The sequence below is a fragment of the Mixophyes fleayi genome, chromosome 12, assembly GCF_038048845.1.
Source record: "Mixophyes fleayi isolate aMixFle1 chromosome 12, aMixFle1.hap1, whole genome shotgun sequence".
In the NCBI taxonomy this organism is placed as follows: Eukaryota; Metazoa; Chordata; class Amphibia; order Anura; family Limnodynastidae; genus Mixophyes; species Mixophyes fleayi.
This window is the reverse complement of record NC_134413.1, coordinates 3,527,107-3,554,629: the sequence shown is the minus strand read 5'-3', so window position 1 is coordinate 3,554,629 and position 27,523 is coordinate 3,527,107. Positions and strand designations below refer to the sequence as shown.

General features: G+C 41.9%; 1 protein-coding gene and 1 long non-coding RNA gene across 5 annotated transcripts; one reads left to right on the top strand and one right to left on the bottom strand.

The window, feature by feature from the left end:
- Positions 1-1,676: 1,676 nt before the first annotated feature.
- On the bottom strand, positions 1,677-21,450 carry LOC142109152 (cholesterol 24-hydroxylase-like). Of its 4 annotated transcripts, none has more exons than XM_075193228.1 (15): positions 21,098-21,450; positions 19,245-19,322; positions 16,624-16,705; positions 15,620-15,693; positions 14,863-14,949; positions 14,339-14,477; positions 14,147-14,260; positions 11,193-11,349; positions 10,153-10,215; positions 9,670-9,742; positions 5,426-5,510; positions 5,244-5,354; positions 5,079-5,167; positions 4,055-4,121; positions 1,677-1,951 (listed from the first exon to the last, which is right to left on the bottom strand). In XM_075193228.1, the coding sequence occupies exons 4-15, from the start codon at positions 15,685-15,687 to the stop codon at positions 1,799-1,801; spliced, it is 1,206 nt and encodes a 401-aa protein (XP_075049329.1). In that variant the 5' UTR covers positions 15,688-15,693; positions 16,624-16,705; positions 19,245-19,322; positions 21,098-21,450; the 3' UTR covers positions 1,677-1,798. The 4 variants fall into 4 exon arrangements, 3 of the variants coding, with proteins under 3 accessions (XP_075049329.1, XP_075049328.1, XP_075049330.1); XM_075193227.1 differs by lacking the exon at positions 21,098-21,450 and adding an exon at positions 20,475-20,855; XM_075193229.1 differs by lacking the exon at positions 21,098-21,450 and adding an exon at positions 20,703-20,853.
- On the top strand, positions 1,866-9,165 carry LOC142109153 (uncharacterized). Its single transcript, XR_012680293.1, has 2 exons — positions 1,866-1,965; positions 8,873-9,165. It is a non-coding gene; the product is annotated as an uncharacterized LOC142109153 (long non-coding RNA).
- Positions 21,451-27,523: the final 6,073 nt, after the last annotated feature.

Sequence of the window (27,523 nt, the reverse complement as noted above, 5' to 3'; positions counted from 1 at the left end):
TCAACAGCCACGAATGTGTCGTGTGGACATTGTGCTGCGCATATTGCAGTAGGAATCTCTGCTAATTTTTCTGTGCACCGGTTAATGAGCGGAGATTCCAGCTGTAACATCGGTTCATAGTGTCTCTGCTGTCGTTCTGGGAACAGTTTGCATGGAAATGAATTCCCCTCGTTGTCTTTATAATGTGTCACCTTTCTGTGTTGGCCCAATGTGAAAAAAACGTCATTGTGTTTAATATTGCGCTTCTCCTCCAAAGTGCTTCTGGAAGGTTTATATGCAAACTCCAAATCCAGCGAGCGTGGACCACCCATAATGTAATGTTAGGCTCCGTGGAAACTGAAGGTCATTATTATTATCATTTATTTGTTAAGCGCCACAAGGTTTCCGCAGCTCGGAAACCAGCTGGGGTCCCAATCGGATTACACAACAACACGTTGACCTCATTACATATTTATGTGCTAGAAAGTTTCCCTTTGTGTTGGTCGTTAAGCTCTGATCGTGACAAACAGATGGAAAGTCTGCAGCGTGCAAAGAGAATCAGCAGATTGCTGTCCGGTGGTTCCCGTCACCCGTCCTGCCAATCCCGCTTGTCCAGCAGACGAGGTAAGATCGCCGCACATAATGTAACCGTAATCATTATTTATTGACTTGCAGACAATTCACAATATTAGAACAAATACATTCAATCGACTTTACCCGTTGTTATATGAATGTGACTTTGCATTTGATGTTCTCTTATGTCCAATGTTTTATTTGTGGTTTGTTTTTTAAAAAAGAAACTGATGTTAATAAAGTGTGTATAGAGAATATATATGTTTAGTGATCAGGAAGATCTATTATTTCATTAATCAGTATAATCATTGATTAATCAGGTCACTGCTCCGCTATCACACGGACACACAAATCTCTGTATTTACGTCAGGTTAACGTGCTCTGCTCTAACAGTCTAATGGTGCGCTGAGATTATATCTAATGGGGCACAAATCACAGCGTGTATGGGCACTAACCATCAGCAATCCCCGATTATCTGATCAGATGCCTTTTGGCACCGACGGTAAATTAAAGTACGTTTAGTGTATGAGGCTGTTGTCTGACTGCGCTAATGGTGCCCTGTTGAAGCGCCAAACCACCGGATCTTACAGATCTGGTCACACGTGTAGAGATCCAGCCTTAACTAATATGTAGGTAAATGCAGGGACATAGAGGAGCCTGGGACGCCCCTTTCTATCCCAGCTTTTTGTATGTTACATGGTTTCCATTATTCTACAGCAGGACACGTACAGTTGACCATTGTGTACAGCGTGAATCTGACACTGGCTTCAGGCCTTAAGTAGGAGACTAATCAGAGAGACCTCTGTTTTATATGGTGACGGAACTTATATATGATACTCTACCTCCTACTGTAAATAAGGATATTATAATATATATTGGGGGATGTGCATAACCTCCATCTTACTAATCCGTTAGTTACATTCTACTCACGCTCATGCGGCTTGCAGTCTCCTAGGTAACAGGAATACTCTGTACAAACTGAGCGATAAACAGCCTAATATAAATGTATTCTTACAGAATTGGAAAGTGATAGATTTATTCACTTGTAATAAACACCTGAAAGGAATGAGGTTACATTCTTTACTATAGCTTACAAATGAAAGAAATTATCTGCTCTCCACATCTTAATTAAAAATATATATTTATCATATAGCAGTTGTGTCACTGAAGAGGATATTGGCAGATAACTTATTGATGATTATGAAGACTTATGAAACTGTATTTTCTTTAATGAATCATTTATCTGTCATTTAGAGGATTCCTGGCGGGGTCTCAGAGTGCAAACGACACCGTCTCGTGGTCTCAGGGTCCCAGTATCCATTATATCATAGGACTGTCCCGGGACCAGCTCAAACTCAAACCTCTGGAGCAGTTTGCTTAGAACCACTTTGGCCTCGAGCTGCAGGAAGAAAGGTGAGAGGTCAGGAACAGAAGAGACAAAACTGAACAAAAATATTTATTCAAGCAAAAATCTTTTTTTTTTTTTTGAGGCTGCAAGTTTTTAAAATGAATGTGGTTATTTCTGGGAGGTTAGATAGAACTTATCCTATAACTACAATATCTGTATCAATGTATGATCGCTTTTTCCTTTAAACCCTTATAGTTTTTGCTGTGGCAGCCGAGTATTAATCATCTGTCTTGGTGAAAAAAAATAATTTAACAATTTAATAAGCTGTGATAATAAGTTACATCTATCACTGGGTAAGTTAATACATAGGCCGTGTAATTTTTCTTCTACAGAGATTGGCTTGGTCAGTCGCCGCATCTATGCAGTTGTTTCTGTGGCGGGCAGAGGTCGGCTGGGGGGAGATGGGGACACAATTCCGTACTGTGCGCAAAACGTCCACAGTCAGCCAGACTAAGGGGCTTATTTATCAAAGAGCAATGAGGCTTTTTCCTTTCGTATCACCCTATTTAAAACATGGTGGTACGTGCGACCACTGCAATACTTTAACCCTTACCACTTCAATTATCGCTCATCTACCCTGGCAAGATTTTCTTGATAAATTACGGCAAAAAAGTGATTTTATCATGGTCATGTAATATAATTCTTCCTTTCTGACACATTTTGATAAGTTGGGACCTAAGATGATCAGACAGTGACTGTATCCTGCTGCCCTCTGGTGGACACTTCACAAATTACAGTGGAGCAAACCTGATCAGATTCTTGGGAATAGAATCTTTACATTAATAGTACAAGATCATCATCATCAGGATGCACAGAACCAGCAGGGAATAATTAACTGTAAGAACCACAAGCATTTTGATTTATGAGAAATTAGAAACTGTGTATAATACTTCTACAGTCCAGCCAGCAGCCCTGGTAAGGAAACGGCGCTGGGCTATGTTGTGCCAGTGCTCGTCAGAGGGCTCTGTAGCAGCATGAGGCGGTTACCAGAACATGTCTATGGGGTACTTCCCAATGACCCCCCTTCCCCCTTGAGTATAAAATAAGTATTTTGGACCATTCACTTTGTTGCTATAAACATGTCATGTTTGTGGCCTTTTCAAAAATATAGTTACTGTTCTGGTTAACAGCAGCGCAGAGGAAAAATGGAGGTGTTGTCCGTAGTAGCCAATCAGATCAGAGCTATCATTTATCTAGTACATTCTATGAAATGATAGTGGAAGTGTTGCTCATAGCAACCAGATTCTAGCTGTTACTTTTTTAAAGGTTTGATACATTTACCCAGTAGAGTCCTCCTCAAAATATATTTTGACATTTGTCTATAGTAAGTTACTTTATAATATCATTAGCAATATCACAGTTTGACAGTGTATAGTTTTATAATGAGGGTCATTGTGTTCATCAGTCCTATATACTGTTACAAATGTTTACAGCCCGCTCTGTCTATAAGACCATACGGTGGCGTCATATCAGATATTCTCTAGTTATTTATAATGACAACAAACCGTTCAGCTGTGAATGTATTTATTTTGAGGATAGTTTACATTCACAAATATATGTAGGATTTCCTAGCTTTTGATATAACCTAAATCATCTGTCCCGATTTTAGGCAGGATCGTCCCATTTTAAGTGAACATTCGCGCCTGTTGGGCGCTGTCCCGCTACACTCTGTGTAGGTGCCATGGGCATACCTCAGGGCAGGGGTATATCTAGGGGAGGAGGGTTGGGGTAACCTAGCTCTGCAGAAGTGCTACGAACGACCCCAGCACGGGTGACTACGCCCGCTTTTCCCTGGCGCTCCACCGGTTTCATGATTTTTCTTTTTGGGTATTGACCTAAACTCTAGTATAATACTGATCCCTATCCCAACATACACTGACTGTTTATATATGTATAATAATGTAACATACAAGGCATCCCTTTGATCTACCTTCATACATACGTGTACAACTAATGCATCTTAGCATTTATTTGTATGTTTGTAGATAAAGATCTCTGTGAATCCTATGTATGTATATTTGGGAGTTAGTGTCTGACACGACACCCCGTCAGTATGTAATACAGCTAGAATAGCTCATCTTGTGGATCACATACCTGGGAAAACACTTGTCCCAGACAGGAGCGAGGTCCGAGCATGAACGGGAAGTAGCAGTAATATGGCCTGAAAGACAACGGTCCTACAATGAGAACTACTCATAAACCTTCCACAAATTCATTGCGTCACTTACAAAAAACACTGGGGCGCAGAAAGATGGTGCTGCCACCTTCTGCAACCAGCGTGGCATTATATGTTGTCCATTAGATAATAGGAAAAAATGATCAAAGGTTTGTTTCTAATATCTATTCTGCGCATTCTTTGTGCAGGAACAGGGCGATACTTTGCTCAACGCTTAGGCTGCTTACTTACTTTCTTTTAAAATAACTTGTATAATGCCGCACCTAAAACACAATGGTGTGGTAACCAGTGCTCGATGTGTTAAGTGTCCTTCATTGACCCCCTTGCAGTCACGTGTAAAGACTGCTCTTACTAAAGATCGTCTCTAAGGGTCACTTCTCCTTGCTCATCCTCCTGAACCTCTCTGCTTCTTTCAGCACTATAGACCCCTCACTCCATGGGCCCTTGTTGCACCATTCTCTCCTGGTTCACTTAATACCTATCCAACCGCTCCTCCTGCCCATCCTCTACCTACTGGAGTCCCTCAAAGCTCCATCCTAGGCCCTCTGCTCTTCTCTGTACACCTCCTCCCTTGGTGACCTAGTGAACTCCTTGACAACACCCAAATCTATCTCTCCCCTTCTCTCCTCTCTCATGTGTCTACCTATTGCTCTATCTCCGCATGGATGTCCCAACGTCACCTTATGCTCATCCTCTTCCCTCCAAATCTCCCCACCTCTCCCTCTGTGAGGACAACACTCTGCTCTCCTCTGTTCACATGTCTGCCGGGTGTCATCCTCAACTTCTCCCTTCTCCAGTCCCTTTCCCAAGACTTTTGCTTCCACCATCGAAACATCACCAGGATTAGATCTTACCTTAATCATAACACAGCCAAAACTCTTACGCTTTACTCCTCGTGTGTACACTAAGATGAGAATATCTTCTACTGTGTATTCCACTTACTTTGGAGCTGAAGGATGAAATCTTTCTGGATCAAACTTGAAAGGATCTGGGAAGAATTTCTCCAACCTGCCCATGCTATACGTACTGAACTAGAGACATAAGACAAGTGAATAAAGACCTTGCAGATGGCCGGTCATAGACGTAAGGGGTTCTATAATCACTCACAACAATCGATGTTCCTCCTGGAATCTTGATGCCTTCAATAACTATGTCGTCCTTTATGTAACGCGATGTTCCTGGACCAGGTGGGTAAAGTCGCAGCGTTTCCTTCAGGACCTAGACCCCCACAATAATATCAATGTTTGTGATCTTTCTGTCCCAAACCCCTAAGACACCCAAGTACTTACCTGGGTCATATAGCCGAGTTTGTTTATATCATCGTAGCTGATGTCCCGCTTGAAGCCAATGACCTCATCCAGCTCTGAACGGAGCCTGGAAGGAGCAGAACATTCACATGTGATCTGAAGAAGAACTTTAAACTTTTGTGCAAGATGTTTTTACAATTTTAATAAACCCTACAGCCCCGCCCCCCAACCCTGCTACACTGTGGGGTTCTCATCCTCAGAGCACTTGTGGTTCAGAAGCGCCCCCCCCCCCCCCCCCCAGTGAGTTAACTCACCTGAGTAATCAATCAGGAGGAGGGGTTACAAATACCTCAATACTCTAAAAGAAACTACAATCTTTCTCTGAAGAAGCCCCTATACCTGGGTGAAATGCGTTGGGTAAAATTAAGCAAAACCTTGACGGGAAGCCCTGGTTACCTGTGAAGACCTATACCAGCACAAGACGAGATATTACTGTCAGAACCTGCGCAGAGAAAACTGCACCGACTGCCCGAATCAACAGGGAGCATCCGCTATTGTGAAACACAAACTGTAAGTGACTTTTACCTACACATCTATCTGAACAGACAGCCAAGACCATTTCTTTTCAGTCCCAGCACTTGACATACCGCTAGGGACTGCTCTTAAAACACCAACATCTTCCACTTAACACAGAACAGATAGTTGCATCTTTTTTTTCTCCTTATTTGAACCTTACAAAAACCATCGATCATCAGAGCCTCCGGGTCATGAACTCTTCCAGAATCTCACAGCTATTTGGTTCATTCTGCTGTATTAACCTACATATTGTTTTGTCTATATCTGCGTACGTTTTATAGTGTGCGTATATTCTGTGATCTTAATCCCCCTAAATCGTCCTCGAACAGGAAATAATAGTATATGAATTATTATTATTATTATCTTTGACTTATAAGGCGCCACAAAGGGTCCGCAGCGCCGTACATTACATATACAGAAAACAGAGCCAAGACACTACATGATACAAATATATACAAACACAGGTGACAGGGTAAAGCAAATCAAATTATATCTGACAGATAGTGAAAGGGATAGTAGAAATCAGCGAGAAGAAGGCCGAAGATTAATAAAACAGGGAAAACAGGGCTAGCGAAGCAGCCAAGAGGTACAGAAGGTGAAGGAACTGTAGAAGGAGCACACAAGGAAAGAGGGCCCTGCTCATGAGAGCTAACAACCTAGAGGGAGGGGGAGACACATAAATGGGGGTACTAACTAGGGGAGAGAGCCAGGACAAGAAAGTTAGGAGGACTGATAGACTTGAATAAAATAATGAGTCTTAAGGGCACGCTTGAAGCCTTTGAGAGTAGATGCTAACCTGATGGAACATGGAAGATCGTTCCACAGCTGGGGAGCAGCCCGGGCAAAGTCCTGAAGACGGGAGTGAGAGGAGGTGATCAGGGAAGCAGTGAGGCGGCGGTCAGAGGCAGAGCGGAGGGGGCAGGTAGGTAGGTAGGTGGAGATGAGATTGGAGATGTAGAGATGTGTACTAATGTACGTACTGACATATAGTAATGTGTTATTAATGTGATATTTAATCACTGTTCTCACATATAGTAAACACACCTTTTTACTTTTACATAGAGTTTCTGACCCTTACTCACCCTGCACATCTCATACCACCACCCCGTGCACTAGGAATGTTCCTCATCTCTCTCTCTCAGTCAGCAGCCCCCTCCATGTATAATATGCCGATATAGCAGCACAGCAAAGTGTATCTTTTCCAAACAGCCTCATTTAGCAAATGACCTCACTTAGTCAGTTGGGGACGTAATATCAATTATGGGAATCGCTTGGGCCAAAAGAGCTGTGGCAAAGTTTGTCCTGAATTTTGTTTAAATACCTGTAATGCAGGAGATCTTTTTATGATGGATAACTAAAAAATAATAATTAATTTCTGAGTAGGTATAACATTTAGTCTCGGTAGAAGCATAGGAGGAAGGGATAACACAAATGCCAATCCTTCTCCCCACAGGACATATAGCAGGAAAGAACCTCATTTAGTTACATTGCTTTATGATCGTTGTCTGATGTTCAGGTACTGAGGGGTTGTACAACGTACTCTTTACAGGGACCACATAACTACCACAACATTTAGCCTCACAGTCATCAAGGCTAAGTACTAGGACGTATAACGGGGACTGCACAGATGGATGGAAAGCCCCTTCTAGCATACACTCACCTGTGAGTAACTGAGGAACTGCTGTTCCCAGCAGTAGCTGGTATGTAACCTGATACTACATCCTCATGTGAGAAGCTGTAATAAGTATAATTTCAATTGAACCGAGATCATCAACATTTATTTATATAGTGCCACAAGATCTCATGTGGTCATACACAGCCACCAGATTAAAGACACCATACACCCCAGGTGCAGAGACATTATACCAGGTACTATACTGTACGCAGAGAAGTATAATAAGGACCCAGCTGTGGTAAGTTACACATGTCCTTATAATCACCACTGCCCAATAATCACAAAGCTAAACCAGTTTCCCTTGTTACCATATTTAACTGTACATAATGCAGGTATCAATGTTTTGATAATACCACTAACCTTAAAGTTATCATTATACGTTTACATTGTGTTAAATAAAATATAATATAAAACTGCTATCTTTGGAGATGATTTAGTCAATAAATGCAGTAATAAGTTTTGTGACATCACCTACCTCACACGGTTTGGGGGTCCTTGCAGTAGGTGACCGCAGATACTTATGTACCCACAGGCAAAAAACGAGATGTGTTAGCGGAGACTGGTTCTCGCACTATTACTTTCAGGCACGTTTCATCCAATGCAATGTAAAAGTGTAATGTTTAATAAATCGATAGGATTGTATTTTTAATCGTCCGTTCACTGTATTTTACTATAATGCTAGAGTTGTCCTTAATAATTAAGATAAAAAACGAAGATTCCTATATTGAATGAAATACCTTTGTCACTAGCTACTTTAAAAAATAGAGTTTCATGTATTACTTGTGAACCCTAAATCTATATGTAAACTAGATTTACCCATATATTTAGTATAAACGCTGCCTTCTGTTGTATTCACAAGTCCCATGTAAACACCAAGGTGTGGAAAGTAATTGTATATGGGAACCAGCCCCTGATTAACATTCTGGGGTAAATGTATTAAGCTGCCAGTTTCCCACATGGTTGAAAAGGGGAGATGTTGCCTATAGCAACCAGATTCCATCAGTTTGTAGAATGTACTAAATTAATGATAAATAGAATCTGGTCGCTATAGGCAACATCTCCACTTTTCAAACCCTCCAGAAACTCGCAGCTTAATACATTTACCCCTCTATGTTCAATAACAATAACAAGTATTAAGTTAAAGGTTTAGAGTCTTGGAAATGTCAGTCATCTGTTGTTAAATCCTTAATAATTTAAGACTAAATATGACTTCACTAATTATAATATTTCTATTTCAGATTTACCTGTGATTTAATTGACCAAAGATCTAGATGTCAACATTGCCGGAGGGACCAAAACAAAGACGTCATTTTATCCGCCCAGCGAGAGACGGAGCTTATTGCATATTATTATTAACTTCTTTTTGGAACATTGTATAAACACTGTAATTACTTATGTATATGTATGAACTGATCCCATTGGTCAGATAGTAGAAGTCTTCTCTCTCACTGATTATGGTCACAGGGTTCAGTAATGAAACTCTAGGTGAACGCTAATGTTTTATTAATAAATGAATTTATTTTCCCTTTAAGCAACTGAATCGGACAATCAATTACTCGCTTTAAGAGCAATGAAAGTATTTCAGTGTACAGTATTGATGCAAGTGCTAAAGCCACATTTACAAATCCGTACATTGTGCAAACACACACACGTAATGCAGACAGTCCCATCAGTCTCAGGATTCACTTAAGCCTAAAATATGGCAAAAATCAAGCATTTCAGGAAAAAACACAAAATATGAAATAAAGGGTTTGTCCTAAAATGTTAGTTAATTGGACTCTATCCGCTGTGCACATATTCAGGTGGATCTGCAGAACGCATCACCCCATAACCCTCTGAGCGGGCAGCGAGCCTACACCTTTAACAAACAAATAGGCAAATTTACACAAATAAAAACCCAAACTTTACACAGTGATTTAGTGCATGTGTATATAACATTGTACTTTGTGTATTGTTGTAACAATACACATGTCGAGCCGTCCGTCTGACAGCGGCAGGCGCTGTGGTTACCATGCTGCGCCTGCGTCGTACTCGCCTGTGTATGATCTCCGGCTGTCGCGTCAGCTCCATCGCTGCGAAGGACAGCTGGTTGGCGGTAGTCTCTTGTCCTGTATGAGACGCACAACAGCTGTTAGAGGTTTATTATATTATATACATGTATATTGCAAAAACAAGTATTCACACTCTCTTGGTAATTTTCACACTTTATTTTCTTACATCATGGAGTAAAAAACACCAAGACATGGATGTAACAATGTAAGATGGCAAAACATGGTTCTGGGAGTTTTGCACATATTCTTTCCCTTTGCACCTCCAACGACCCCTGGGGCCTGTGGGCAACGTTAATGCCCCTGGCAGTGTGGATGGCATCACTAAGGGCCCGTGGACCCTGCTGTTGGGAGATTATATTTACAGCTCACTCTGATAAAATAGCCTTCGCTGGAGACCTCTCAATTCACAATGGTTGGTGAAATAGGGAACTATAGGGGGGACGATGGCTCCAGCATCATCTACGTACCAGCTATAAAGAACGTGATAAAATTATCCAGCATAATCTCGTCATCCAGGCCGTTCTCTTCCTCTGAAAACATGGAGACAAGAAGATGGTTCAGTTTACACATTAACCCTAAAACTTAATCTGTCCAATAGGATACAATGTATGTATTTACTAGAAATGACATCACCGAGGCATCGTTATGCTGTGTAACATAACATTCCAGGAAACATTGTTTTATTACAACATTTTGCACCTTGGACACAATGTCTGTGTGGAAATGGAAGCTTGGTTTGAGCTTTCTGTTCTACTGTTAGGACAAATAAAAGTCAACCTTTTACATATTTAAATATACAGGATATATATGTTCTACTGACTGTGTCTACTACTAGCACCCCAAAAAATAAGACTAATGACAGGGGCGGGTCAGTAACCAGATTCACTTTAAAAAGTACCGGCCTGTAAACAATAAATTATTGCATTCTTTTTTTTCCCCATTTACACTGCATCGCAGAACGACAAGAACAGTTACAAGTATTGCTGCGATATTTAGTAAATGGGCGAGATATTTCGGCAGGGTTATAAACAGCCAACAGCAATATTATCACAAGCGGTAACTTCTGATTTTAATTACCAATTGGGCTCTAGATTTACTAAAACTAAAAGTGGAGGTGTTGCTCATAGCAACCAATTATATTCTACTGTCACTCTCTGGACTGCACTAGATCAGTAGATCCCAAACTTTTTCAGTTTAAGGCACCCTTAGAGTCTCCATAATTTTTTGAAGGCACCCCTAAGCCAAAATAATTACCAATTAGTCCCCCGCCTTGCTTACCACTGGCCCTGGCCGAGGCACCTCTGCGAGATCACCGAGGCACTCCAGGGAGCCTAGGCACACAGTTTGGGAACCACTGCACTAGATAAATGATAGCTGGAATCTGATTGGAGGCGTTTCCCACCACCCTCCGGCCTCACTCATGTAGCCTTTGAATTCTGAGACTGCACCCTACTAAAAAGAGTATGAGCACAGGAGACATTATCCAGGGCAAGCACAGGACAGATACCTGCGCACTGCAAGATTTTGGTCAGGATGTCTTTAGGAAGCTCCTCTCCGCTCAGCATTTCTTGTTTCCGTTTCATGATACATTCCCGGCCAGTTCTCCGCAGCAGATCCACACATTTCTCCACTTCCCGGATATAAGCCCAGTGCTGCGGCATATACTGGGAGAGAGGAAACACAGTCAGCCAGCATAGGGAATACCACGTTCTGATCAGCATAAATCAGTGTGGAGCAATAGAGCTAAATGTGCGACTCCATAATGCTCATTACAACTGGACAACATTCTGTAGTAACTCTACCATGTCCCATCTGTCCCTGAATCACATCCACCAGCAACATCGTACAGGAAAAGAACTACAAGTGTTGTGCCCAGCTTAGGAGATACATATAGGGGTCTATGCAGCAAGCAAAAACTTACTTAAAAGATTTACGGCTGTTTCCGCATCTTTTAAGTAAGTTTGCTATATATTAACTGCCCAACGGAGGAGATTTAATAGAGATCTCCTCCGTTTAGGCAGACACCGTGCAGCATCGCAATCTCCATAGATTATTATGGGGACTTCAATGCATGAAGCTTTGATAAGCTTCGCATTGCACGGACAGGTTACACCACCTCAGGATGGCGTTACCTGTCACTTCCTATGGGATTCTGCTGAAGCCTCTCTGGCTTCGCAGAATCCGGTGACAGTGGAAGTGCTGTGCGCAGCGGAAGCTGCCGGTGAGCAGGAAAAAAAAAAGACCGCAGGAGAGTGTCACTTCGCCGGGGTGCCCAGAGTAGCCCCGTCATGATGCATCGTCCCGGTACCTAAATAGGCATCACTGCGATGTGCAGCGATACACATTTAGCTGTACTGCATCTTAGTGATGCGTAGACCCCATAGTGAGCGTACATAGATACAGGAGACTGCAGAGCCGCTATACGCGGTTAGTAGTCACTGGAAAGGAAACACCAGTTTAGTGAATCATTAAATAGTGATCTGGTGACCGCACCGGCACTGCTTCTGGAACGGACTTCGAACGCTCAACGTACCCTGGGCGCAGCTTGCGCAGTGCCCATCGTATCGTTTCCAAGCACACAATGACCCTGTCAGAAGCAATAAGAACAGCAGGCGCTGTACTGATGTGTCCTTTGTGTGCTATAATCCCCATCATTATAGGTGTAATAATGCTCTGGTACATGAAATACTAACTTATAAAGCCCAGAGCATAAATACAGAGTGATAAATGGATTAAATATACAGAAGAGGTTGTGTTGTACAGTTGGTCAATACTGAAAAATAGAGACACAGGTAGAGATCAAAGTCATCAGGGACAAATGTATAAAACCTGGGACTGTAGCTAGAAATTAGGGACTGTTGACAACTATTAACTTGCTGCATTTTGGGCTGTGCTTGAAGTCAGTACTGAGTACCAACAATGTGGTTACCATAGTGATCAGATTACTCCCTCTAATATTGCGTTCCCTCCTGGTGACTGCACAGAAACATACAGTGTCACACCTGTCCGTAAGTACATATCCTAAGAAAGGGGTCTTTTTTTCACCGATTAGCGTTATGGGAAAACAAAACTGAAGCAGCAGGTGAGAGTTTAGCGCCTAGATCAAGCTGGACCATGAAAGTCAAAGAGCAAATCGGAGGCCACAGATGGAGATGAGTGGGGCTTGAGGAGTATTTTGTAGGTATAAAAGGAGGACGTTAAGCAGATCTTAGAGAGCGTAAAAGGTTTGAAACAAGATGAATCCACCTTGGTAATGGGAGTATACATCAGAGCAGCCGCAGGGGAGGGAAGGGGGCCAGTAGGAGACATAGGCCTGAGATAGAAGTGGGTGTAGGGAGTGAAGAGCCTGGATTTTGGTAGGGAGCAGGCTGATGCACTGTAATTAAGTGGTGGCAGATACCCGGGATTAGCATATTGTACTTGGAGCTGCATCTAGCAGAGACTGGACAGGAGAGAAAGAGTTGAGATCCGGGTTGTCCAGTAAGACAGATTACACCAATACTGATGGGGAAAGTAGCAGTTTGTCTGTAGAGAGACGCAGGACAGGTTATATTTACATTACTGAGGAGGTGGCTCCTGTTTGTAAAGGATGTAAACATGGAAATGGATTCTGACACTGGAACAAGATGCATTGAGGCCACAGGTCTGTGTTAGACATGTTCAGTTTGAGTGTCTCAGTCATCAGATACAAAGAAAGATCTGACAAGGAATGGGAGGAGGGAGGTCAGATGTGGACAGATCGAGCTCTATCAAGGGGACATTAAACCTACCATTGGCGGTGTGTGCTCTCTCTGTATAACAGATTAAAGTGCTGACGGTATAACAACTGTGGCTTTATAAAGAGGGAGAACTAGACGGGCGCACGTGTACCCTGACAGGCATCGTGTGAGCTCCGCTCCAGCTATATCAGGACTGTAAATGCCAAGGTAGAGATTTACACTAAAACTGGTCACAACACTCTTTACTAATGGTATTGATGTTGGGGGAGCGCATGGCACCACTGAGGAGGCAAATGGATACTGTGGAAAAGCTACAACATTTGGAGTTTCTCTATACTGTGTCAGGGCCTGCGATCTATCCATGGACCAGGTATCAACTTACTGGAGGATACAGTAATCCTTCTCCTTAGATATACGCCAGAGACACTGCTGACCAAGAGTCTGGGCTGAGAATAAGTGATCACTTTGTGGCTCTTCCAGAGAGAACAGAGGACCCCAAACCGGTCTGGATTTCAACCAGCTAAAGACGCTTTAACTTCCCAGCTCTATACTGGTGCGTGGAGAGGCACAGACACTTATAGTAAGTCTTATGTATAATACACTAGTCTGTACCCTATTCTCTATGTATACAGTGGTGCCAATAAACACTTTAATTAATTAATAAAAATTAAATAAAAAGGGATCGCTGTACTCGTCCTATGACCCCCCTACCTCCAGGATTACATCAATCAGTCTCTCTTACCTTCATGAATGGGTGTTGGAGATATTGAATCATCCCTTTCAGGACCGTGGAAATGGCATCAGGGAACGCCGTCTTGTTTCCCTCCACCAGGCCGAGATCCATCCCGAACGCGGCCTGCAGAGGTGACGATCTATTTATATTGCGTGAAGATTACCATACGGTATATACCGGAGTGAGAGCGTTGGAACTCACCTTTGTGATGACGTCCAGCGTGACGCGGTTGATGGCCGCGTGTAGACTCACTTCCTGCTTCCCGTCCGCTCGCTCAGACAGTTGTTCCATCAGCTGCTCCGCCCGTTCATTAAACACCTCCATCACCTGCACCAGGTACCTACAAGAACCTTGTGTGAGGACCAGGCCGGGACAGACAGGGGGCTTTTATGAAAAGCGTTCTACAGGTCATAATTTTGGGATAGCAGGTGGACCGATAGCAGCACCACCCATCTGATGAGCAGAATAAAAAAAATAAAAACCTACGTAAACAAAACATTTAAAACAACAGCCATGGAGGGCGGAAATACAGATTTAGAGGGGGTGATAGAGGTAACCGCTGTAAGAACCTAAGAGAAAAATCCAGATATGATAAGGACTATGCTCAGTAGTTGGGGAATCCAGGAAACAAACTAACACATAATTATACATTAGATTTCCACTAATAGTGCTTGGGGTGTTCTCAGACAGAGAAGTGGCAGATTTCTAAGTACTTCTCAACTCACGTGTGGCCAAACGCTGGATCCATAATACGCCTCTGTTTACGCCAATGTTCATGGTCAGGATCTGTCAGCAACCCTTTCCCCATGAATCTGTGAAGCAGAGAAAAAACAGTGACCCCTGCAGTTTGTCAATGATTATATAAAGTCTCTACGCTAATTGTTTAAATATTAAAGAACTCCTCCTTCTTACCAATCATATTAGAGTGGTGCATTCTACTCAACCAATTAGAACAGTCCTTTTTACTATCCAATCATCACCAATTTATCCAAATCACAGTCCGTGGGGTCTATAGTTTCCATCCTATAGCATCACCCAAATCAAGGACATATCTCCACCATACATCATATTATTATAGAGAGATTACAAATTTCAACATGTCCTATAACCTTACGGAAAGGAGGATTCACTTAATTCACATCATCTGCTTCGAAAATACTCAGTGCATCAATGACAGTATATTAGTAATGCAAGACACAAATATTATAATCACTGATGGGTAATACAGCAATCTAAATACTTAGTACTCTGCATTAAATGTTTTGCTGGACAACCGACATATGTATAAAACATTAGTAAATATACAGAACTCAAATATTAAAACATTTCTCACTATAGCATAATAAAAGATTATATATATATATATTCCCTAGATAAGAACGTGTTCTGACCACGGTCCTTTGGCCTGGACTGTATAATAATCTACAAGAGAAGGTCTATACGTTCCCTCCCCACCACATGTAGATTATACAGTTTGCCTACCTTGTGCTAAACAGATAAAAGAGCCGCTTGTAGGTAAATGGGTCCTTAGGGTAGATGGGCGACATCATAATCTCCTGTACAGGGAATAAATGGAACAATATAGTAACATTGTATGTAACATTCTCTCGTCCTGTAGCTACAATGCTTTCTATGAAACACTCAGTAGATGAAACGCGTGGAGCGTACTACATGTTATCAGACGTTCCGCCAGCCTAGTTTATTGCTGCCAGCAGCACAGATAGGACAGAACAGCAGCAGGAAGTTACTCCTTTATCTACAACACTGTCCGTGTTCTCAGCCACAACCTCTGGGGAAGTCGTTCCACGGCTGAGCACACCTCTCATCTCTGAAATACAAGCTGGATTATAAAACAAAGCTGCTAATAACCTTCACAAATATATTTGTAAACGTTTATTGTGATCGTATTAGAACTGAAGATATCAGAGATAAAGTTGTGGTCCTGGAGGAGATCTTTCTCCTGTGCACAGCAGACTTCCTGCCCGTAATTATGCTGAAGAACAATGCATAGAACAATAGCTTGTATTCCGCTACATAGTAATTGTAACCATGTTACCAGCGGTGGAACTAAGGATAAGAGATAGAGAGCGTTTGGGAAGGCGGGGAATTTAAAAAGTACCACGTAGCCCACTACTCACCTAACAAACACAAGACAAAAAGGCTTAAATACATACATGTGTAAACCAACCACCTTTATCAAGGGGTATCTGTTATTAGGCTGTTCTAAGCTCTAAATCAATGAGAGCAACAACTTAAAAGTTATACATACTTAGAGCAAAGCTCACCAGGAGGTTAACCTGCAGCACACTGCAAGGGGGTGCGGGACCACCCCAAGAAAACCCATCCTATCATTATCTGCCCAGCCCTCCTGGTAAGCTTGGTGTATTATCCATATACCTGACAGCAGGTTGTACATTACTGAACTGCAGGAAATCCCAATGTGAGATATATATATATATATATATCCGCCCGGGTGACCCCCTCACCTTCACAGACTCCGGGCTGGTAGAGTTGATAAACACATAATGCAGGAAGTTTACTCTGTAGATTGGACCGTACTCTTGTGCCCTACAAACATAAAGCAGGAATTAGAGAATTCAGAGGATTGGTTTTCTTTCTGGATTTTCATACGTTACAGTGTCTCACCCCTCTAGGACATCACTAGTGCCTAGGTAATATTTGGGGGAGGCACTTTAAATGCAAGGCACCCCTAGAACCAACCAATAACGCATCCCCTTACAGGAATCTCCAGGACGAGCCATGTGAAACTCTATTACTCTTTGCCCAGATTCTTTTTTCCCCCCCCAAATTTCACACCTTTTCAGCGCTATAAACAATCAGCTACTAAGATACAATTTACTGACGTACAACCTTCAGGGAACGTTGTGGTTTCAGAGCTACAACCCCCTGGTCAGCCTGCAAGGAGCCAGTGACTGAGAACACACATATACACTGAACAGGCTGTATGGGTGTTCAGTTAATGACCCTGTATGGCACAAGTATGTACAAGTATGTACAAAAGCCTTCACATAACTAGTTCACTCTTGGAGGGGACGGGGTTAATTTCTGCACAATCTTAGCTAGGAGCCCTGCGTGATGGGCACGCTTCCAGGTATTGCGCAACTCAAAACATCACAGACTTTTGCCGAAACTTCTTTGTCTGTTTGGTAATACATAGAGGTTCAAACAGAAAAGAAAACATTCATAAATGGGGAACTCTGTAAGTTGCTTATATGGTATAATAAAACCTAGTCCTTTATTAGAAATTAATTAAAAGAGAGAATCCCGTTGATTCCTAAATAATCACTAGTAGGGGAAAAAAGTGCTGTGTAAATGGGGGAAATGAATAAGTGAATTAAAATTGCAGATTGACCACCACGCCTCGCTATGATGTATATTGTATTAATCGTGTTATTCCCTTATGTTCTTGTTCAGATCTCTGTTTATGGCTTCCGATAAAGCTCTCACTTTAAATAAAGATTTATCAACCACCTGTGTCATTCGCTTTAATAAAATACTTATTGTTTTATAATCTAGATCCTCTAATGTTGAGAGAATATCCTCTCTCTTACGTATGGGGTTAGAGTTGTTTATCTCAACATGGACAATGAGTAGAATATAATTCACTCAGTTTTATCTTCATTAAATAAAATTAACCAGGGTCATCAAAATTCTTGGTAACGTTGGTGTGACAGGATGGACTGACCGCCTATGCCACCCTGTCTGTTGTTGCTGGGAACCAGCTGGGCTTACTTTGCCACCGTTCCCTTTTGTTATCCCAAATATGCCCTCTAACCGCAGTAGGAGGGGCTTACAAATGCTGCCATCACTGGACTCCTTACCGGCATCCAGAACCGGGTTTCTTCTGGGTAACTGTTCGTTAATGGCGCTGCAGCGCCTACACAACCATTTTTCATTGAATGCATTCAACCCCTCATTTACACTCCCCAGCGCCGCGCCTAGCGCAGAGGTTTAACCCCTTATATGCTGCAGTGCTGAGAACTACCCATCCAGCGCTGTAGCGCACACATTTTTATTACAAACAACATTTGAATACATACACAGTTCATGCGTAGCCTAGCGGCGGTGATTGAACACCTCCGACCCCGGGTATTAACCCTCCCGGCGCCGGAGTCCATTTGAAGATGGCACTCGGAGGACCCGGCCGCAGTTGGTTCCCTCTAATTGTCCCAAATTCGGTCCAATATTTCCAAGACAGTAATATCCTGTGCATCAGCTGCTATTGCACTATTCAGAGCAGCTTAGACAAGTGAACCGCTCTGGAGGATAACATAATCCTCCTGATGGCGTCTATCCCCCTATTGACCTGTGTGCCTGACTGACTCACCGTGGGTACTTTCTATTCTGTATGAACGGGGATAAGGTAGATGATTAAACACTATATGTGGATCAAAACAATTGTCATAGCAGGACGAACGCAGACGCGCGTTTCGCTTCTCGCTTTATCAAGTAATACTCAGTTTTGTTTTATTACTGTGTTTGCTCCGAATTTGAAATCGCTGCAGAGAATGTTGTCGCTAAATAAATAATAATGACGATATTAATAATATCTAGCTTATTAGTGTGTGAAGAACCACTAACATCACTGAAACACTAATATTCATGAGGAACTGGTTCCTAGTGACCGAGTAGGCTGCATTCTCAGTGATGTCACTGGCTCCTTGTGATCGGATAGGCTGCACTCTCAGTGACGTCACTGGTCCCTAGTAACCGGATAGGCTGCACTCTCAGTGATGTCACTGGCTCCTAGTGACTGGATAGGCTGCATTCTCAGTGATGTCACTCGCTCCTAGTGACTGGATAGGCTGCATTCTCAGTGATGTCACTCGCTCCTAGTGACTGGATAGGCTGCATTCTCAGTGATGTTACTGGTTCCTAGTGACTGGATAGGCTGCATTCTTATGAATATTAGTTCAGTCCACAAAATGGGCGATTCCCCTCTGTGTACTGCAGGTGACTGGTCTGCTCTGAGCTTGGCATATGGAGTTTGGGACATGAACTGATTTAACAATTATATGGGCGCTCGAAGAGGTCTCATTTATTCTTTTAATGCACAAAACAACACATATTACAGCAAGAGACGTACCATTGCACGAAGAGGTCATGTACCACCTTGTACTTCTTTGTGGCATTATTTATGGTTCTGGAATGACCCAGGAGGAAGCTGGAATGGAAAGACCAGGAACATTTGTTATACAACACGCTATGAACACGAGCGGCTGCAAATTTGCCAACAGTTTTTATGTAGTATATATGTTAAAGCATTTAAGACTGTTCAATATCAGAGATTTTTTCACCGTGGATCATTTTATATAGATGTTTTGTTGCATCTACTGACTTACAGTCATAATTAAACTCACACATTATTCCCAGCCGGCTAAATCATCGTTATTTTTTAATTTAGAACTAAACTTTGTCTCATTTATCTCATACAAGTCCGACTATAATGTCTTGAAACTCTACATCCGTCAAGACACTGACCAATCAAATGAAATATTATTGCTGTACAGCTCCTCAGTTGTTTGTCTATTCTGTTTTTCTTTGAATACCCTGAAGGTGTCAGTGTTACAGCTGTCCATGTAGAGGTCTAGTCAGTGACCAATATCTCACCACAATCACCATACTAAAGAGCAGAAGGCAACACTGTGTATTCACTACTCAACACGTCGTCAACTGAATAGATTAGATCAGCAATGTGCAACAAGTGGCCCCCACAGCGCCGATCCTCCATCATGGAGGCAGCCGACCTCTGCACAGTGCAGGGGGGCAGGAGAGGGTGTAGTGAGCTCTCCGGCTCTCCTCTGTGTGACCTCTATGATATCTACCATTGTTCCTGCTTTCACCCATTGATAAATTAAAATAAGAGCTGCTCTTTGCAGCTTAATAAATAGACCCTTATGTTTTAATTGTAAAACACTATATAAATAAATGCTAATAATAACTTTAATAATAATTTGTTTAATAAAAGACAAAATTACAAAGAAATGTGTCTGTTTGTGAGTCTGAGTTATTTATTAATTTTGATTAAGTTTTAAAGAAACTTGTAGGCTGCAAAAACAAAAAAAAAGGAGGGGGGAGAAATAACAGGGAACATAAGGGTGGAAGCACAAGGGGTGGTATCAGGCGCGTCAACTGAGATTGACTAACATTTATATATAATATGTGCAACAACAAATGACATACACTGTAAATAAATATCTTAGCAATTCACACGATAAATATAGATGAACAATAGAACGTTGGACTTCAGTTTAATACTTTTCAAAACAATGTAACTATTATAGCTCTAGGGGCTAATGGTGGCCCTATTACTGACCTGGATCGCGGGGGTCCGGGGATATGGTCATACTTCATGTGCGTGTAGTGCACATAGGCACAGTAGGTTAGAAACGCAATGAGGGCCCCAATACACAGCAGCAGGAACAGAGAATAAGCCCAGGAGAGGCTCAGAGACAGAGACATTGTATCACTGCACCGTCCCTGGTCTGGGACGATCTCTTCTCTCTATATACAGAATTACCAATACACAGGAATGTCTCTGTACCTCCTCGTTCCCTGATCAGGGACTGTCTCTTCTAATAAACAGGCAGTGTCCTTGTACTTCCGCTCTCCCTAATTTGTGACTTTCTCTTCTCTATATACGGAAAAACCAACCCACAGACCTTTGTCTTCCTGCTCCTACTGTATTATTCCTAAAAAGTTTTGGATAGGAGGTCCCATACTGCCACCTAGAGGCCGCACAGCCTCTTATCCCACATTCATTTGTTTGTAGGAATTCTGTTTACGCTTTTATAGTCAGACACGTACACAATTAAGGGTGGGTACATACTGCAGAAAATGTCTCCCGATACAAGATCATTAATGATTTTACCAACGACTGAAAGTCCCGATCAGCAGCTGATTCCTGTGTACACACTATACACGTTTAACAAGACTTACCCTCAGATCTGTGTTCTTCATCTGTCATAACCATCGGCTGAAAAGATCCTGACTCTGCTCACTCCATAGAGATCTATGGACACTGCCGGTCTTGAGTACATACACACTGCAGGATTGGGACGACATTGTTAGATTGTTGACCGAGATTTTTAGTCCATTTATAAAATCAAACGATACGATGTGCTATGGAACAATAATAGTTAATCGTTGTGCGTACAAACTGATGTGATATCGGGCCGAACGGTCATTTATTGTGTAATTGGCCTGATAATCGGCTGAAAAACCTGTAGTGTGTACCCAGCCTAAGGCCAAAAATGCATCTTTAGGGGTTGCTAGTTTGTGTGCATGTTAAGAGAATTTAGACTGTAAGCCCCAATGGGGCAGGATCTGATATGAGCGGGTTTCTCTGTACAGCGCTGCAGGAATTAATGGCGCTATATAAATAGAGGATGATGATGGATGTTAAGTCAGATATTTCAACAACTATCACAATGAATCACCTCTATCTCATTTTTGTTCTGGACGTCCCTCATACCTCCTCTCCCGGGATACCTGCTCTCGACCTGGTTGATAACTTACTGCACTTTTTGTACTTCCCTGTATGCTGCATCCCGTTTTGTCCCATGCTCTATGTACGATGACACGGACACTTTGTGGTGTCATATAAATATAAGATAATAATTTTAAATACACCTATTCAGGCAATTTGTCCCAGAGCAAAGAGCCGCTCCCTAAGGCAGTGGCAGGTCACATGACTTCAGGGGTCACATGGGTGGCCCTCGAACCGCACATTGCCCTCAATCTCAGTAATAAGATAAAACAATACATTTAATCAAAGAAAGAGATACCTATCTGTAATAACATATCAGCAGCATTTTACACACGTGTTACATGCTAAAACACACACATTGTACAATAAAGCAGATAGGAGCTGGGGGCCGCAAGTGAAGGATTGGGGGGCAGCGTGAGGCCATCATGGTCCTGAGGCCTACGGCATGATACGCTAATATGGAGGACGACAGAGTCAGCAGCATTCTTGTAGTTTAACTTTAATTGAGGAAATAAATGTTGTTTTTTCTCCTTTTGAACACAGTATAAAACTAGATAAAACTGTATTTGAGCTTTTAAAATGCATCAATGTAGCTTCACTTATCCAATGTAGTAGTGGTGAAGTAGAAATACACAATGTAACATGTATTTTAAAAAATATTCAGAGACCTTTAACTAAACAGGTATTGACAACTCATCACTAAATCCCCACTTAATAGTAAGCAAGTTACAACAATAATAATAATAACCATTATTTTATAATAAATAGTCTTATACAGTGCTGTACACATGTTTTAATGCCCAGCTGAGGTTATAATGTACGTTACTGTCAGAGACACATTGATGGAGCCATCAGCCTAAAGTCACAAGGAGCCAAAAGTGGAATGTACTATAGTAATGTTATGTAATAAGGACATATAGAGAACCACGAGCTCTTGAAATGTGTCTGACTGACAAGTGCTACGAGTTAGACAATTCTACATATTAATATGTCACTTTCACCTTTCAGAGCCTTGTGTGACAAAGAAAGAACAATCATATCATGGATGGTCGCGGTTATGTGCCCAGCACATAGCCCGTTCCGGCTGATCGCACTTAAATTATTAACGCTGCGGCTATATTATATCGAGTTACTGCCTATTCCCATTACTTATTTGACATTTCCATTTGGATCATGCAGAAAAGAAAATTGCTGTTTGATTTTTGGATCTCCCTGCGGCAGCAGCACCTGGCTGCCTGTAGTGTGACTGCATCAGTCAGTTTAGTGTTTGAACACTTGCAAAAAAGTTAAACAAAATTGAGTTTGAAGCTCACCGGTACCATGCTTGGACCCACTAGATTTAATATTAACAACGGTGGCTCAGTGGTTAGCACTTCTGCCTTACAGTACAGGAGTCATGAGTTCGATTCCCGACCATGGCCTTATCTGTGAGTAGTTTGTATGTTCTCCCCGTGTTTGCGTGAGTTTCCTCCGGGTGCTCCGGTTTCCTCCCACACTCCAAAAAAACATACCAGTAGGTTAATTGGCTGCTATCAAAATTGACCCTAGTCTCTCCCTCTGTCTGTGTGTGTATGTTAGGGAATTTGGATTGTAAGCTCCAATGGGGCAGGGACTGATGTGAAAGAGTTCTCTGTACAGCGCTGCGGCATTAGTGGCGCTAAATAAATAAATAGATGATAACAAATAAAAAGATGATATATAAATAAAAAATAAAAAAGTGACTTATTGCTGACTCCATTAAAGTTTGTCCCAAAGATAAAAAAAGCTGACAAAACATAGTGAATACGGAGAGGTGGACCTACAACCTGCTCACACTATTTAACAGCTTCCAAATGTCCTCATGGATAAATATATAGAACCCAGGAGCCAGCAGAGTCTGTAGTAGGATAAAGCTTAGTATGGACCATACCTGCAGGAATCAGTAACAGGCTCTGGCAGGACCACAGCAGAAGACGATGTTAGAAAGCAGCCCAGTAAGAGTCATTACACCCACACTGCACCACCTGGGCACAGGGAAGCTTTGACAATGCTCCTGATTGACACCCGGTAAGTTAAAGAAATAAAGGGCCCAGGAAGCCGAAAAGAGCAACAATACAAATAAAGAGGACATGTAACCTGCCAAATGCAAAGCTTTGGTTGCAGTGATTGGAATGACCTAGTCCTAGAGCCATGCCAACAGAAGCAGGGCATAAACCAATGACCATCCATCCATAGCATTTTAGAGTCCTTAATGTCTTAAATCTTATAGGATACACGATATCAAGGAAGAGATCAAAAAGTGGATCCTGACATACGTATGGATAACGTACATGGCGCCAGCTAATAAGGATCTGGGAGTCCAGTAATGGTCCTGTACGATGGTTATGACCAGCAGGTCGAGCAGGTCAGGTGCTGTGAGGCTCAGGATATAAACAAGCTGTGTGGTCCGGGGACCAACAACTGACATCCCGGAAAGGACAATGAGGTTGGTGGTAAATAAGAACATTTGTATGTGACAAACAGGATTCACCTAAAGGACACATGAGAGCGATGAAAGGAAACAGTCTGGCGATTCCTGTGCAGGTAACAAACGAGCAGTTTACAGAATCTCTCACACTTTACTTTATTGGGGTCTTTAAAATCAAGAACTTTGATTTGGTAGAAGAGATTTCTACATCTGACTTTAGCTCACAGACAGGTAAACTGTGGCTCTAAGCTACCAGAGCGGTCTTCGGTTTTGTAGTTTTACAACATTTGTAGTACCACAGCTTGCGTCCTACCCCTGATATCAGCACATGTACCCACATAGGTCTTGTTTAGATAAGACCCATATTAAATAGGGGAGAGACTGTGGCCTCAATCTGCAGGGCAATCCTGCAATTTGGTTTACGTGGATGACATGAATGCAAAATCAGACATTAAGGCTTCGTACAGATGGGCGTGAGTTTAAAGTATTTAACGTGTGTTCTCAAAGCAACATAAAATGGTTTGTGATATGCACAGTACAAAAAAATAATCTGAATTAAACAGATCTTGTGACAAAGTTTAAGCCTCTTGTTCTCATGAAACAAACTCACATCTCTGCTCTTTGGCCACAGCTAATTAGATTATTGATCCGTTTACCAGAGACACGACACTCTCTCAATAACCCTACACTGTGTAAAAGATGTGGTGTTGGCAATTCCCATTATCCTACTGTAATAGGGGTGTAGATTATCAACCGATGGAGCTCGCTGTGACCTGATGGCTGTCTTGTATTAGTCCTTTTCCCTCTATATGTTAAACTGGAACATAATGTGTATCCCAGAGTTGTATGGACTTTCCTGATTTCATTGCCTCAATCTTGTATAATGGTCTATGTACGTACACCCATGTGTTAAAGCCTTGCAGTATCAGGTGTGGCCCTAACAGTGCAGGTTTTCCAGGTGATAGTTGAAATAATTATTCCATAAATCTCCTGCTGAAATTAGTAACTATAAACCTAATTAAATCCACCAATGACTTGGGAAAAAATATACAAGCAAAGAGAGGCTGACAGAGGACTCGCGCAACATGTTCTCTGATAATAAAACAGCTGTGGAAATTCTGATAAAATATATGTTGCAACTTTCATGTGAACCCATCAGGGGATTTGTTGCGTCACAAAATAAACTTTCACCCAGTAACTTATGTATTCTGGAAAAAAAAAAAAAAGAAGCTTTTCAAGGATACAAGATTTTGTGCTCAAGTTAACAATTTCCCGAAGATCTTCATAAACTTAACAAAAGATTACATTTTTAACAGAAGCGTATCTTGTTTTACCATAAGATGCTTATTACCTGGTCCTGCGTAAATAAATGTCTAATCGAGCAGATTGACAATTAGTTTCCATGTATAACGATGATCATATGAAGTCATATATCGATATCACTACAAATGGGACACAAACTGATAATACACAAATATAGATTGTGTAACACAAGCGATTGTACAGACATTGATGGAAAAGAATAGATTGAAGCTTCGCAATGAAGTGATCTATTTTGTGCGGAAGTACAAAACCTCAAGTATTCACCCAAATTAACAAAACGGCTTTCAAAGTCATCGTTCTATTTATCTGGGAGTTTAGAATTGCTTAATTACAAGGCTGTTCCTGAACTGCCTCAATTAAACTTAATGAATAAAAATCATCATGCGTTGGCTGCTAAAAGGATCACACCGGCTATTTTATTGCAGTGATTCAATATCTGGTCTTCTGGCTAATGATCTATAGAGAAAACAGAGGGAATACCTGTCTGATGCCATCGTCCAGTCGCAGATTCAGCCCTAAGAGAAATGAACAAGAGTGGCGTAAACATGACTGCGGGTACAGACCATTCATAATGCAATTACACCAGTTAAATATTCAACATCACAACTCACCTTTCAGTACAGTATATTGGAGACCCAGAGGATCCACTGTCCTGTAATAACTTTCACACTTGTCTGAGCACAAGTCAGATCCTCCGAGCGTACAGAGTAGGCAGCTGTGCATGCTGGGATGTGGAACGCACAATGTGATTTTTATAATTAGCTGATACTCTTGACCAGTGATAGACAATCCATAGACGCCAAGGGCTGCACGAGCGGCCCTCCAACCTTCAAAAGGGATGCACAACACCCTTAATTTTAAGGATAAAAACATCCCTCATCCCAAAATGCCTCCAGCTGTTCCAAATTTCCAGTGCATGGCACTTAGACTTGCTCCAAAATAGCTCCATATGCCCTCAGACCTCTGCAAACTCAACCCACATCATCACCACCATTTATTTATATGGCGCCACTGATTCCGGAGCGCTGTACAGAGAACTCACTCACATCAGTCCCTGCCCCATTGGAGCTTACAGTCTAAATTCCCCTAACACACACAGACAGAGAGAGAGACTAGGGTCAATTTTGATAGCAACCAATCAACCTACTAGTATGTTTTTGGAGTGTGGGAGGAAACTGGAGCACCCGGAAGAAACCCACGCAAACACGGGGAGAACATACAAACTCCACACAGATAAGGCCATGGTCGGGAATCGAACTCATGACCCCAGCGCTGTGAGACAGAAGTGCTAACCACTCAGCCCAGCCCATCAATTTCTTTGTGACAAAGCAAAGGATAAGATTAGGGGCAGCCGGCTGGAGGACAGATCGCTGGACCTTCTGTTCCCCACCACTGTTCTTGATTGTTGTTGAGGAATAATCTCATAATAACTGTAACAGAAGCAGTATCCTCATGTCACGTTATTAGGGAAGCCCCACAGGGATTTGCTTCTTTGCTACAATTGTATTATATATGTATATTGCGCAGACAAATTAAAATAAGCACAAAATTACATTCAACTGGATTTGCATTTTTCTGATGACCGTCTGTAAACACACACGTCAGATACATTGACCACGTTATGGATAAATACTGTAAATCTATCTGTATTTTAGGATTTGGAACCAAACCACACGGGAAAGTTTTCATGAAGAATTGTGTAAGTGGTATGTAATACAGAGTTGTAAATAGATAGACTGTTATCTCGCGTTGTAAAGCTGAATGCGGTTTTAAACCTGATAAGGAAAAACAAGCTATAAATTTGCCTTCATGTATTATAAATTCTAATTAAACCCTTTGAGATACAAATTACGCCTTACGAGCCTCTAAGTTCACCCTGTAACGAGCGGTGCACTGTAATGGTCTTGTACACGGTCATTCTGAGTAAACGGCTCGTTTGCCATTATATTCCCTTAATTTGTAGGAGGGTCCAATGAATGATTTAAACAAGCTTCCGCGTGAACGAATGTCTAAAGGTGAGGGATTCCGGAGCCGCAGACAGGGGTGAAGAGCTGTCAAGGAAACACTTGTATATTTCTTCCGTTTTACAAAGCACAGCAAGCAGGGA

Excerpts from the sequence above, each read along its gene's own strand:
- LOC142109152 (XM_075193227.1), bottom strand. The coding sequence starts at position 20,620 with ATGTCTCTGTCTCTGAGCCTCTCCTGGGCTTATTCTCTGTTCCTGCTG. Across the intron at positions 10,216-11,192 it reads CAAAATCTTGCAGTGCGCAG|AGGAAGAGAACGGCCTGGAT; the intron begins GTATCTGTCCTG and ends CCATGTTTTCAG. Across the intron at positions 9,743-10,152 it reads TATCACGTTCTTTATAGCTG|GACAAGAGACTACCGCCAAC; the intron begins GTACGTAGATGA and ends CGTCTCATACAG.